The following is a 14,354-nucleotide window of genomic DNA, read 5'->3' as shown; positions in this document are numbered from 1 at the left end:
CTCATTGCCAAAAAAGAAAGATAAAACGATGTTTGTGTCGACTTGTGTCGCTTGCTGGCTGTATCATGACTGAAGATACATCTGAATCAACATCTAAAATACAAAATAGAGAAAATAATCCAATCTTTCAATTCCAAAATTGTAGTGTAAATATTAAATTCACTAGGAAGGATCAAAGGTAAATGTAGAGGTGAAAGAGATAAGCGTGACAGGGCAGAGAGAAAGAGAGGGGTGCGGAAGAGAATAATAGCAGAGGCGGTCGAGAGGATTGTGGAGGAGAAAGTAAGAAAGATGCTGAGGGAGAGGAAAGAGGACGATAGGAAAAAGGGCGAGAGTATGGAGGAGCTGGAGGAGAAGGTAAGGAGCTTGGAGAGAAAGGTAGAAAGAATAGAGCAAAGTGGAGGCAAAAGAAAGAGGGAGGAATACGAGGAGAGTGGGACTGAGAAGAAGAAATGGTAGGCGGGGGAAGGTGAAAGGAACGAGGACGAACTAAGGAAAAGGAATGTAATTTTAAGGGTCGAGAAGGAGAAATGGGGAGGCAAGGAGTCGAATTGGGAGAAAGTGAAGGAGTTATTCGCGGAAGGGCTAAAGGTAAGGGTGACAGTGAGAGAGGTGATTGTGATGGGGCAGAGAGGAATATGGATGATCATATTGGTAAAGCTGGGAAACGAAGAGGAGAAGTGGCGGGTGTTGGAGGCGAGAAGAAAGGCAGGGAACAGCATAAGGGTGAAGATCCATGAGGACAAGTCTGTGGAAAGGAGAGATAGAGAGAGAGAGGAAAAAATGGAAGGGAGGATACGCAGGAGTACAGGGAGGTCGGATGAGGAAGAAATTACAAGAGGGTTGGAGGAGAAACTGCTCATGGCCTCCGATGATGAGGAGAAGGAGGATGGGGGAAAGAGGGACTGGGCTAAATAAAGAAGAGCTGAGACGGGAAGGAGGGAGGCTGAAGGACGGAGTCGCGGCAGGAACGGAGGAAGAAGAAGAGGGGTGAAGAGGATTACAGGGAGGGAGGGTAAATGTTTGTGAGGTCGCAAATGGTCAGGCATTGGGGAATGAACATTTGTAAGAGGTTTGGGTACGTTCCTCATGAAAAAAACGCCTTGTAAGCCCTTCGGGGATATGCAATAAATACATCATACATATTAAATTCACTAATTAATGCTTATTCTTTGTAAAAATTGTATTTTTTAATTATATTCTAAAAATTAATAGACGGCGATACGAGTCAAGCGCGGTACGTGGTGCGCAAATAGAGAATTAATAGTTACAAAAGTAACAAATTAAAATGTATATACGTATATACATATATTGCAACTTAATAAACTGCGAGCCGATAAATGTCGGACTGAAACACAGTTATCGTTGGAACATTAAAAACCTTTCCCTTCCCGGAATTTAGTCCGACATTTATCGGCTTGCAGTTTTAAATTGAAATATATATGTATATCTGTTGCTTGTAATATATAATTATAAGCACTAAGAATGAGTTTTGTTCACTAATGAAATTATTTCCCTCTTTATGAAGTTATTTATATTATGCGAACATGACAAACTAATTGTTTAAGATAGTAAGTTATCAAATAATCCTGTTTAGTTTATGTTACCGAACGTTACGTGGTTTATCCATAGTATGTCGTACCAAACAGCATTGTTTTCTCATTATATTTTTTTTGAAAGTCCAGTATTTCAAGGCGGGCAATATGTTAGAGCGAGTGTGCTGATTTGAATGTCGCGTGGTTGCGTATCGATCATGGGCGACGCCATCAAGCAAAAAGTGGAGAGCGTAGATCGGGAAGAGTATCCGCAAGCATACCTATCGTGCAAGGAGTGTGCGAGAAAGATTTTGTACATGCGACATATCAGTACAAGGTGAAGATAAATCTAGTGACGAGTTTTCTTTGCTCCTATGTAAAAGATCTACTCGAAACGCGTTGGGTAAGAACAATAGTTGGTGTCAAAGCGTTTTGTGCTTCAAGCATTTCTATGTAGAGTTAAGACATTTTCACCAGTAGTATAAATAGCTGTAAATAAGTTTAATGAATGTAAATATGTTAAAACAAATTATAATAATTAGGTTACAATAAATAAAAAATAATAAGCCTTGCATTTTGCATTGTTTTACAAACCAATACGTTCGGAAATAAGTATACTGGGGGTTACACCTGTCTAAGGGCTCTTAGAAAATTCAAATAATTTCCAAAAATCGAACTTGCCTTCCAATACTTAAAATAGCTGCTATATTTTCCAAACTTTTTTTGTTAATAACTTTTTAATGAATAACGACCGCCGGCTAAAAACTTCTGAAGGTCACTTAGGAGGGTGACCTTGACAACATATGTCAAGGTCAAGGTCATCGGAGGGTGGTCCGTATTACTGTATAATTACCGAAACATCTGTTCTTACTGTGTGTGTGTGCGTGTGTGCGTGTGTGTGGCTGGCAATAACTTATATATTCTTATACACATATAGATTTTAGATTATATATAGATTATAGATATAGATTTTTCTAAAACTAAATTAATTTCTATCTTATCTTATTTCATAAAAAATATTTAAATTATTTTGTTTTCAGAAATAAGGAGTAGATATACTTGTCAACAAATTCCCCGAATTTTTGAAATTTTGTTTTATTTTTATCTGATAAGTTATCGTTAGCTGATTCATTTATTTATTTGAAATATAAATCAACCTGTGTTGTAGCAGCGTACGTAGGCTGTACGATCATGAGTAATCTCCAGATATGAAAGATGCACCATAACCCTTGTACTGCGAAAAATAGAGGTTCACGTCTTCCATCCACTTCCATTATTAAAACGTACGGTGTAATGATTAAGTGTATCAGACAAGTTATTGTAATCACCAGCGCAACGACTCCGTAAGCAGCGTTTATGAGCAACACCGTATCACATAATGACGCATGTACTGTCATCAATTGGGATATGCTGTCCGAGAAACTTTTACCATCTAGAAAAAAAATTTACTTAGATTTACTTTAATCATTTAAAAGATACACTTTAATTAAAACACTTTCCAAATAGCACAGGTAATCGTTATGAACTAAAAAAGGATTCATTTTTCAAAATATTTTTTTTAAATTCTAATTAGCGTAATCTGTTTAAAACTCAAAAAAATTTCTTTTTGATAGTTCAAACAGGATTCCATAGAAGTATCTTTTGACTCCTTATAGAATTAAATTAAAATTGTTCTGAAAAAAGGTTTTTTTTGTTTGTAATGAGTTAAAAAAAATTTACATTTGGCGTGATAATAGAGTAAATTACTACAACGTGCGGTTGCGCAGTCCAGAATAATCTTATAGATTTTGAAGCAGCATCGCGGTATACTCTTCTATCTCCTTGCATGTCGTATCGAGCCCGCTAGGGGATGCTAACCTACTAGATGTTTTTTATTGTTTATCGAGAAGTGGTGAGAAAGTCACAGGTTTTTAAAGTAAAACATGTTTCGTCAATTCTGCTGAATATTTATTGCAAATACAACTTAACCTCATCACCGCGCGTAATAACACTGTACAATAAAAAAATTTTTTTTTAGCACAATAAAAAGAATAAATATTTTTTATAGCTTATTGGACGCCGAATACAATCACGTTTACTACATTGCTCTATAACGTTGTAACGATGCACCCCTTTCGCCAAAGCATCGTCCCTGGCCAACAACCGCCGGATGCCGCCCGACCGATTATCAATCGGGCGAAGACAAGGGCGCGGTGCGCCCACATTTTTAAGACGCCCAAATACCTCGTGTGCGCGGGCTAAACGCAGCACCGGGGCCTCCGACGGACAGTACGACGGACGCCGACAGGAGCCGAGCCCCGCCGAAGACAAGCGCGCGGCGCGCCGCTCCCACCACAGCGCAACTCGCCTGACGATCGGCCTCCCTCCTAGCGAACCCGCCGCGCCGAGCGGTATATAAACCGGCGCGCCGGCGCCGGCGAGAGAAAGACACTTCGTCTGATCTCCAGCATTCCGCTATTCCGGACGAAAGTCTATCCTACGAATCCTAGGGCGACACACCAACGAGGTTCGGAGCTCCGAGTCTCGACTGAGGGCTCTCAGGTGTCCCCGCACTCCATCACATCAACCCCGACGACACGGTTACGCGGGGTCGAGCACGCTCGGCCTCGCAACGAGGGCTCTCGCTGCCGCCGCCCCGGGGCTCCGGAAATCCTCAGCTATACACTACGCGTTCCCGCACGCGTTGGAATATATAGTAATGCCGCGTTCGTTATCGAGTGCACATGCACTACCTGTAATATATCGAGTCCGTCTATTATTGTAAAGCCATCGCGTTCGTTATCGAGTGCACAAGCACTACCTGTAATATACCGAATCCGTCTATTATTGTAATACCGCGTTTATTATCGAGTGCACAAGCACTACCTGTAATATACCGAGTCCGTCTATTATTGTAATACCGCGTTTGTTATCGAGTGCACAAGCACTACCTGTAATATGCCGAGTCCGTCTATTATTGTGATACCGCGTTCGTTATCGAGTGCGCATGCACCGCCCCTCCGTTGTACATATCGCGTCCCGTCCGTCCGTGCGCTATATTGAATACCGCGCTAACGTTACGCTCCGTGTATATAAGACTTAAACTGAATAAACACTGCATGTACAACCTAAATTGATTATTGTCTAACTGGGCCTCTCATCGAACTCCTGATCCGGCGCATTGGTCCGCGTTCGATACTAAAGTCAGGCCGTTACAACGTTATAATTTTGAAAAATTTTCAGTTAAAGTTGCAAAAAGGGCTATTTAAGTGTATTTTGGCATTACACAGAACATAATGTCCGTTAGACGTCCACAATCTCTATATCTTTATATACGATGCCTACCTCTACGTCAAAATCAGATAGATCTTTAATAGAGATACCGTATCCATAATAGATGTCTTCTACAAATATATTATGGACGTCCATTAGATATTATGGATGTATAAACTTGTACATACATATAATGTTTCTAAAAGATTAATATTCAAATTTTATTAGCAACTTTAAATTATTATATAATTTTTAATTATTTTATTTTAATTTACATAATTCAATTTCAAATAAAATCAAACATAAACTTTGCATAAATGTAATTATTAAAGCGTAGGGGAGATCGGGGCAAATTTGACACTAAGCTTTTTGCTAATTCAAATCTATCGTAGAAACTTTCCGGGAAAAAAGGATTAGATCTGACTAGATCAAATTATATCTCAGCAGATCAAATTTTATCCGGTCAGATATGTTCAGATATGACTTCTCATGCTGCGCAGATCCGTTCATATATGTTCATATATAACTATATATAACTATATATGGGGCGTAATCTGTCGCCCCGGTCTTCGATGGCTCAGATCGGACCATATCTACTCAAATCAAACCATATCTGCTCAGATCGAATCATGTCTGTGATTGAATTTCATCGAAACAGTCCAGATCTGACTGTATATCTGTTTAGATATAACCATATCTATACTCGAATGCGATCCAAAATACATAACATTTGACCATATCTGGTCCGTATCTGTATCCAGATATAAGTTAAACTGAGGTTGTGTTTGATCGAAAACTGTTCAGGTCTGACGATATCTGGCCATGTTTAACTATAATAAATTAAATGTTCGATGATCGATATTCGTCTAATATATGTGATACTTAAATATATAAATATGAATTTATTTATACGTAGCAAATTAAAGATATTTAATTAAATATCTTTGATATAATTATATAAAAATAAATTATGATAAAGGTATAATTTGCATAAGACAAGTATTTTTTATAAACAAAAAAATGTTAGTTATTTGTTATAAAAACATTTTCATCAATTCGCCTTGTATCTAAAATACAAACGACAATCACAGAAATATAAGTTATTTCGTACATTGTAAGCTTATAGATGATGGATAAACAAAAGTAAAAAAATTCTCAATTTGATTATTATTTAATAACTAGATTACATTAAAAATTTTTGTTGAAGTTATTTGGAGACTTGCATAAATAATTACCAACTTGAATAAGAATTATTAGAGATTTTACATTTTTTACTTTAATTAATAAGAATTATTTACTGGTTATACATGCAAATATCGGATCATTCGATAGATGGCATTCGATGAGATCCGTTTCTCGTATACCATCAAACGATGGTACAAAGAAAACGCTACATAAATCAAGTGTATGGTACAACTTATATCAGTTGTATCAAAGTCCACGCTTATAATAAAGTGGCACACAATTCTGAATTAAATCGATATATTTATGGTTCTATAGCATTTTACATCTTTTCATAATTTTTAATTATATCTGAACAGATCTGGATACATTCGGTAAATAATTATATCTCAGCAAGTCAAATTATATCTGGTCATATTTGGTTATATCTGTTCAGATCTGGCCAGATAGAGACATTTGCAGATCCAATTATATCTAGCCAGATCTGATGAACTAGATCTGATCATATCTCGGCAGATCTAATTCCTTTTTCCCGGGTTGCCTTTCTTACTGTAAATGCGTCTTTATGTGCCAGTATTGCCAATGGAATTTGATGACATTCTGAGTTATGGTGTAATTTTTAGCGCGATATAAGCGTTTTCGATGGTAAGACTAAAAAGTAATTTTTTTGATCTCTCGAAAATTTCTACTCTTTCATCGAGCTTTACTCTTGCGAACCTATATGTACGTGATTTTCATGGGAAATTTGATGCTCTATACAAATCCGATAATCGTTTTTGCATATTTTCAAAATTTTCATGTTTTTGAAGTGACAAAAGTGAAAAACGATGTCCGGGGCAAAGTCGACACCACGCCGTTCCGTCGGCTCCCAGTAACAAACGATGCTTGTCATGCAGCCGAAAGTTCAACAATTTTTATTCTCATTATTTCCAATGATTGTTCTACTTTATTCCGAATTTTTTGTACTTTATAAATACACGATAAACAATGTATTTTCATTTTCAGACAATAAAAAATAAGTTCCAGATCAAATTGTGTCGATCAGACAAAGTGTCGAGTTTGCCCCGGAATTTTTTAATTTGAAAATTTGTCTTCGCGTAACTTTTCCTTTCCTGGGGGCAAAACAAAGCGACGTACAGCAAAACTTCCTTAAGCAATTTTGTACTCTTTAAATGTGTATTATTAAGTTTGCTTGAAAATTTTAATTAATTATTGAAAATTGTCTTTGAAAAAATCGTGTCAAGTTTGCCCCGTTCTCCCCTACTTAATATTAAATTGCATTGATTTTTATTATCGAAAATTTAATAATAAAATATAAAATTTAATAAAAAAAACGTTGTATATGCTTTGTCTGTTTGGATTTCGTCATCTGGAGGTTCTGCGTTTCGATATTCACTGCTAGCACTGCAAATCTATAGTTACAAAGCACATAACATGGCTTAGCGATATATGACAGTCGTAGTCGTGGACGTAAGTAACGCACAAGCTTTGGCGTATTCTAACAGTCAGAATACTCCAAAGCTTGTGCGTTACTTACGTCCACGACTACGACTGTCATATATCGCTACGAAGCAAACAAAAAAAAACAAAATAACAAACATAAAAATAGAAAAATTTAAACTTGTCGAAATCATAGCCCGCTCGCCGATCGACAACCGTTATTCAGTTTTTGCTTATTTCTAAAATAAATTTTTAAAAGACTATTCTAGATTTCTATCAGATTTTCGTGAAAAAAAAAAATCGTGAGGTCTACAGGACGTAACAATAATTAACCGATACGTTTCTTCTGCGTTGATCGGCGTTATGTTACGCTACGTTACTATACGAGAGTCTTATGTGGAGACTCTTATCCCATTGAGAAATAAGAAATCGAAATGATATCGAAATATATATAGTCATCAAAATCCAACATCGATTCGAGATTCAGACGGACTTGGTTTTGAGAAATTTTCGAAATTAGCTCGATTTTAAGCGATTTTCAACATATCACAGTGCAGATGCATAAAGAATATTTCATAGATCGTTAATGGTTACAACTTTGACGCAATAGATTCTGTATACGTTAATCATCAATATCTTTTTAACCATAATTGACACATTAAATTTCTTCTAAGGACGGAAAATCTTAACAACATATTTAATTTTGATTGCAATAAAACTTCTTCAACACGCCACATATCGTAATATGCCAAAATATACTAAAATAACCTTTTTTTTTGCAATTTTAATTGCAAATTTTTTAAAATCGTGACGTGATAGAGCAATTTAGTAAACGGGATCGTATTTAGCATTCAAAAAACTATAAGAAACGATTATTCTCGTTTTTATGCATTTTTTATTAAATTGTGTAATTAAATCTTATATAGGGGAAGGTGCTGTATTTTTGAACACTTTTAAATTTTTTATTTTTCTGAGAGCCATAGCTTTAATTTAAAAATTTGGAAAAAATATATTATTAAAGTACATATATATTTTAGCATAAAAAAATCTTAAATTTTTATTACCATCTGGTAAAAAAATACAGCAATCTTTTATAATTGAAAATTTTGTTTTAAAGTACAGTAGCTTGATGTACTTTCGAACACTCCCTTTTATATCTTGGAACACCTATGAAAAATTTTAATTAAAAAAAGTAAATTTTTTCAAAGAAATATAATATTTTATGAAATTTAGTTACATTAGTCAATTCTTAAACTGAAAATGACAATCAAATCTAACGAGATAAATCATCGTCATAAATACAAACAACCGTTTATAAATTTTATAAGTAATCTTGCGTGTTTTTCTTAACTGCTTTTATTTTTTTTTCTAATAAAATATTTGTTAATAAAATAAAACAAAAAGGCAAAAATAAAAATAAAATAGAATAAAATAATATCAACGCTTAATTTTAATAAATTATTTTAAGCATCTTTTAACGAACAATAAAATTTTACAATTATATATTTTTGTTGCTTCTCTCACAATCAGTGAGATACTTTCGTCTCGAACTTACTATTGATGGTTGCGATCGTGATCGTGGAATGTCTGAGGTGACTGCGGCGGATTCTTCCGGACGTAGGTTTGACTCGGTTTGGGACTGCGACGTGATTTTGACGCGCACAGAATCGACTCGCGATAGTTAAGCCGCGACGCAACAGAAATCTGGTTTATGTTTAAGCGAGGAGTACGGCTGGCTGATGATTGATAAGTACGGCTTCAAAGGTTTTGAACTGGATTAGAAGTGCCTCCAAGTGCGCAAAGTCGCGGTTTTTATACAAAGTTAAGGGGGAATTCTAGTGTAACGGGTCAAAAAAATCGAAAATTTTTTTTTGCATAAATTAAAAGTATAACATCTTAAAAATATGCTCCTACAGTTATAAAGTCGAATTCGCAAAAATAAAGAAGTTATAGCTCTGTTTAGTGAGACGCGTCAGAGTCCCAAACAGCAGATAGTCGGCCGGTAAATACAAGAGCCTAACGGATCGATATTTAGGGTCGGCTATTGTTATGTTTGGAATAATTGTTATGTTATCTTTAAAAGTACTTTTCTGTTCACACATAAACACGTTTGTGTGTGTATTGTTTCACTTTTCGACCGATATAGACGTGTCTAACGTAGAAAGTAGAAAGATGCCTCGCAAAGGTGATAAATCTGGAAATTTTCGTCCAGGAAAGCCGCGAAAAAAACGTTTCCAAGGAAATCAGCATACATTAGAAGAGGAAACTGAAGCAACGTCATCTGCTGCAAAAAAACTGAAATCTGCGGATTGTGATTTTCTTATCAATCAAAATCATGGCTACAGATTCATCGAAATCTTTACCGTTTTCAGCGCTCTTTCACAAATGTTAATTTGTAAAGAATGTAAAAAAGATATAAGTTTAGCTGAAACGGGAAATCGTGGATTGGGTTTTAAAATTGCCATTACATGCTCATGTGGTATAAGAAAAATTGACTCAGGTCCTTTTGTAAATAATGGCTTTGAAATCAATCGAAGAATCGTACTTGTTATGAAACTGTTGGGAATTTGTAGAGAAGGTATTAATATTTTCTGTGGTCTTATGGATATGTGTACAGGATTGAATGTTTCTATATATTACGCTGCTGTAGAAAATATTCACACTGCAGCAAATGCAGTTTTCCGTGCGTTATGTCGCAAAGCAGTAGAAGAAGAAAAGGAATTAATTTCACAAAAAGAAAATCCAGTTGTAAATTTCACAGTTTCTGGTGATGGAACTTGGAAAAAGCGTGGCTTTTCATCATTATTTGGTGTGACAACGCTTATAGGACTAAACTCTGGAAAAATAATTGACCTTGTAGTAAAAAGCAGTTACTGCCAATCTTGCACATTTTGGAAAAATAAAAAGGATACTCCGGAATATTTTGAATGGCTCGAGACTCATGAAGAAACATGCACCGTTAATCATTCTGGATCAGCTGGAAAAATGGAGGTGGATTCAATGCAAGAAATGTTTTTAAGATCTGAAGAAGAATTTGGTGTAAAATATACTAATTACGTCGGTGATGGTGATTCGAAAACTTTTAAAGCACTTCTGGATTTACAACCTTATGGCGAAGATGTAATATTATAAAAAAAGTGAATGTGTCGGACACGTAGAAAAACGAATGGGTACTCGATTGAGAAATATTAAAAAAGTAGCGAAACTTGGAGGAAAAGGAAAATTGACAGACGCACTTATAAAAAAATTAACAAAATACTACGGATTGGCGATAAGAAGGCATCCGGATTCCGTTGAAGAGATGAAAAAAGCCATCATGGCTACTTATTATCACTTATGCTCAACCGATGAAGAACCGCAACATGAATACTGTCCAACGGGATATGAAAGTTGGTGCAAATGGCGAGTAGCAGAAGCGACTGGGAAACTTGATGCATTTGAACACCCGCCTGCTTTGCACAAGGATGTTCAAGAGAAATTGTTGCCAATTTACCAAGATTTGTCCAAGGATAATCTATTGGAAAGATGTTTAGGTGGATACACACAGAATTGTAACGAAAGTTTCAACGCATGCATTTGGCGTCTAGCTCCGAAACATCTCCATTGCGGTTCGAAGACTGTTGAAATTGCTGCTTATCTGGCTACCGCAATATTTAATGAAGGTTATTTTCCAATATTAAAAATTATGGAAATAATGGGCATTGTTATTGGACAACAGAGCAAGACATTTGCCGAATATCATAATGAGAAACGACTATTGAGTGCACACCGTCGTAGTTTAGAAAGCACTAAAGAGGCTCGTACAGCCAGAAGAATGGAGAAAACAGTACTGCAAGACTTTTTTTTGAAGAAGAAGAAAATTTAATGTATGGGCCCGGAATAGCAGAATAAACGTTCAAGTCGATTTTTCAGCGGTAAGTATCGTGAAACTTTATCTAAAACTTTAAACGCGTTTTTCTCGAAACCATGTTTTTCAAGTTGGCGGGCGTGATAACTTGAGAACTAATAAACCGATAAACTTCGGTCAAGTTTTGTTCAATTCGTTATAAATTTCTCTAGGTACTATACCTATCATTTTATTTTTATTGCATTTATTTATAACATTTTTTTTATCAATATATGATCAAATTTATGTCAAAAAATAACATTTTTTTTTAAAACGCTATAACTTTTTTAATTTATTATTTTTTCTTTGTTAGGGAAGTATAGTACCAGCGGAAAATATCTAACTTTAAGAAAATATTTCGTTTTTTACTTTCAGATAACCGGGAGGAACGTTACAACGCCCGCCAATAGACGGGAAATTGCAGAGGGGGGTCCAGATTATTTATTATATATTAAAATTAAATAAAGCAAATTGAAAATAACTAAAATTTTTTGATACTTTAAGAATGCCTCTTTTTATCCCAAAAAGTTTTATTTGGCTATCATTAATAGTTTTCTAGAAAAAAATTCTTAAAAATCGCTTATTTTTTGGCCTGTTACACTAGAATCCCCCCTTAAGGAGGCGGGATTACTTTTTAATCTGATTTAATTGGTAGGGTTCTCTTTCGATTGTGACATAGGTTTCAATTTTCCGCCTATCCCCTGGCGAGTTTCTCCAAAAATCGCCTTTTCCTATGAGTAACTTTTAATCAGCGGCTATTCGTTGGCGAGTACGTTATCGCTTTGCCCTTTGTCATTTCCTTCCAGAAGCTTAGTTTTATCAATCACCGCGAGCCGCGGGTCCTAGATAATGAGCGATGACGGTTGGAGTGCATCCGCTTCCTTAATTAATAATCGATATCTTATGTATGTATGTATGTATGTATGTATGTATGATATTTATTGTATTTCCCCGCAGGGTTTACAAGGCGTTTTTATGAAGAACGTACCCAAACCTCTTACAAAAAACTTAATTCCCCTATGCCTGGCCATTTGCGACCTCACAAACGTTTACCCTCCCTCCCCGTAATCCTCTTCATCCTTCTTCTTCTTTTTCCTCCGTTTCTGCCGCGACTCTGTCCTTCAGCATCCTTCCTTCCCGTCTCAGTTATTCTCTATTTAGCCCACTCATTCTTTTTCCCATCCTCTTTCTTCTAACTCCTCCGACTCCCCTTTTCCTCTCATTCTTTCCCCCTCTAGTTCTATCATCCATTCCTCTCCTCCCTCTTCCTCATCCAGTATCCATCCCACCGCTTCCTGCCAACTTCCATTTCCTGATTCCCATCTCCTACATTCTTCCCATACATGCTCCCACGATTCCTCCCTATGTTCACATAACCTACATTTCTTCTTCTCTTCCACTTCCCAGTAACTGCTTCCTCTCATTTTATTCCCTAATCTAAATCTCGCCACCTTTCTCCATCTGCTCTCACCCCATCCCTTTTTCAGATATCCCGGGATACCCTCTCCTTTTATAAACTTGTACCATTTATTATAATCTGATTTCTCGATCTTCTCCCATCTCTCTTTCCTTTGCGTCTCCTTATCTCCTCCAAACAGCTTAATAAACCATTCATCTCCACCATCTCCTCTCAGCTTTTCTAACTCTTTTAACTCCACTCCTCTGTCTTCGAAGAACTTTCCTCTCTTTCTTTCCCAGCTTGAGCCTGCTTTCTCTTCAGCTCTTCCCAACATAGCCTCGCCAGTTCACTTCCTCTACCCTCCTCTAACTTTTTCTCAAATCTCCATGCTTTCTTCCCTGCTCTCCCTCTTAACTGCCTCCTTTGCAGCTCCTCCCTAACAAAATACCACGGTGTTCTCCCGTCCACCCCCAAGACCCATCTATACTTTTCTTCCATCCTTTCCATTCCTTCCCTTTCTCTCCATCCCCATATTTCCCCTCCATATCCCAACACCGTCCATAACGGTCTATCAAACAGCCACAGTCTTTTTCCCCAGTCTTTCACAAATCTCCTCTTCCCTATCCCCCAGACCTTCCCCATCACCGCGGCCGCCTTCTTGATCCTTTCCCTTACTTGCGCTTCCTGTCCTCCATTCCTTTGAAACACATACCCTAAATACCGAAATTCCTTCACCTCTTCTAACTTTTTTCCTTCCCATCTCCACCTTCTCTTACTATCCCTCCCTCCTCCCTTCCTAAACCTCATTATTTTTGGTTTTTTTTTTGTTTTTTTCCCACGTTCAGTTTCAATCTCTTTCTTCCCAGGTACCCTTCTAGTCTTTCTAGCATGCTCCTCATTTGGTCCCCGTCCTCCGCAATTAGCACTACATCATCCGCATAAGCCAAAGTATACACCCTCTTCCCTCCTAGCATTATCCCTCCCTACTTAACTCTATCCATTTCCTCTTCCAAATCAGCTAGTAACACGTTGAACAGTAACGAGCTCAACGGGCACGATCGCGTTAGTTTTCCGTTTACCGCACTCACTTGCGTTCTATGATCACGTTAAATGTGTTAACTTTCCGTCTATCACGTTTACTTGCGTTTGGAAATTACGTTTAATGTGTTAACCTTCCGTCTGTCACATTCACTTACGATCGGGGATTACGTTTCGGAGATTACGTTTATCGTATTAGCTTGCGTATACACCGTGTCGGGATTTTTGCGTGAACCTCCTGACTCATTTCATGTACGACCCATATTATTTGAATATATTATTTATTACTACTCCCGTTTGATTTATTGTGCTCTTCTCCTTTCCACGTGAGACCACGCGAAGATCAAGCTTCGCCCTGAGTAAGTCGCGTAATTTTCGACAGTAACGTGGTGCGATTGATCGTACCTGGCGCCCAATTTCTCGTACTGATCCCGGACGCAGTTTGCACGGAGAGCGCCGTATTAATTTGCGACGTGCTTTCGCGGCTGGCGAAACCGTAGAGAATACTCGTCGCAAGCTTTACGTTATAATAAATATACGTATATTTTATTAATAGAATATAAAAACTACTTTTTGTGTACTGTAATTTTAAAGTTCAAAAAAGTTTAAAAACTCAAAAAGG

The 14,354-nt window shown here is 36.9% G+C and overlaps 1 protein-coding gene and 1 pseudogene across 2 annotated transcripts in view; one reads left to right on the top strand and one right to left on the bottom strand.

Annotated features, from left to right (window-relative positions):
- The window catches only part of LOC139822648 (gustatory receptor for sugar taste 43a-like), a 215,015-nt gene that overhangs the window by 64,319 nt on the left and 136,342 nt on the right, over positions 1 to 14,354 (bottom strand). For both annotated transcript variants that reach the window (XM_071794558.1, XM_071794559.1), the window contains one exon: positions 2,693 to 2,967. In XM_071794558.1, the coding sequence (XP_071650659.1) occupies positions 2,693 to 2,967 (275 nt within the window). The remainder of the gene's footprint in view (positions 1 to 2,692; positions 2,968 to 14,354) is intronic.
- Positions 10,256 to 11,198, top strand: LOC139822653 (uncharacterized; annotated as a pseudogene).

The sequence above is a fragment of the Temnothorax longispinosus genome, chromosome 12 (genome assembly GCF_030848805.1).
Source record: "Temnothorax longispinosus isolate EJ_2023e chromosome 12, Tlon_JGU_v1, whole genome shotgun sequence".
Taxonomy (NCBI): Eukaryota; Metazoa; Arthropoda; class Insecta; order Hymenoptera; family Formicidae; genus Temnothorax; species Temnothorax longispinosus.
This window is presented reverse-complemented; position numbering and strand designations above follow the sequence as displayed.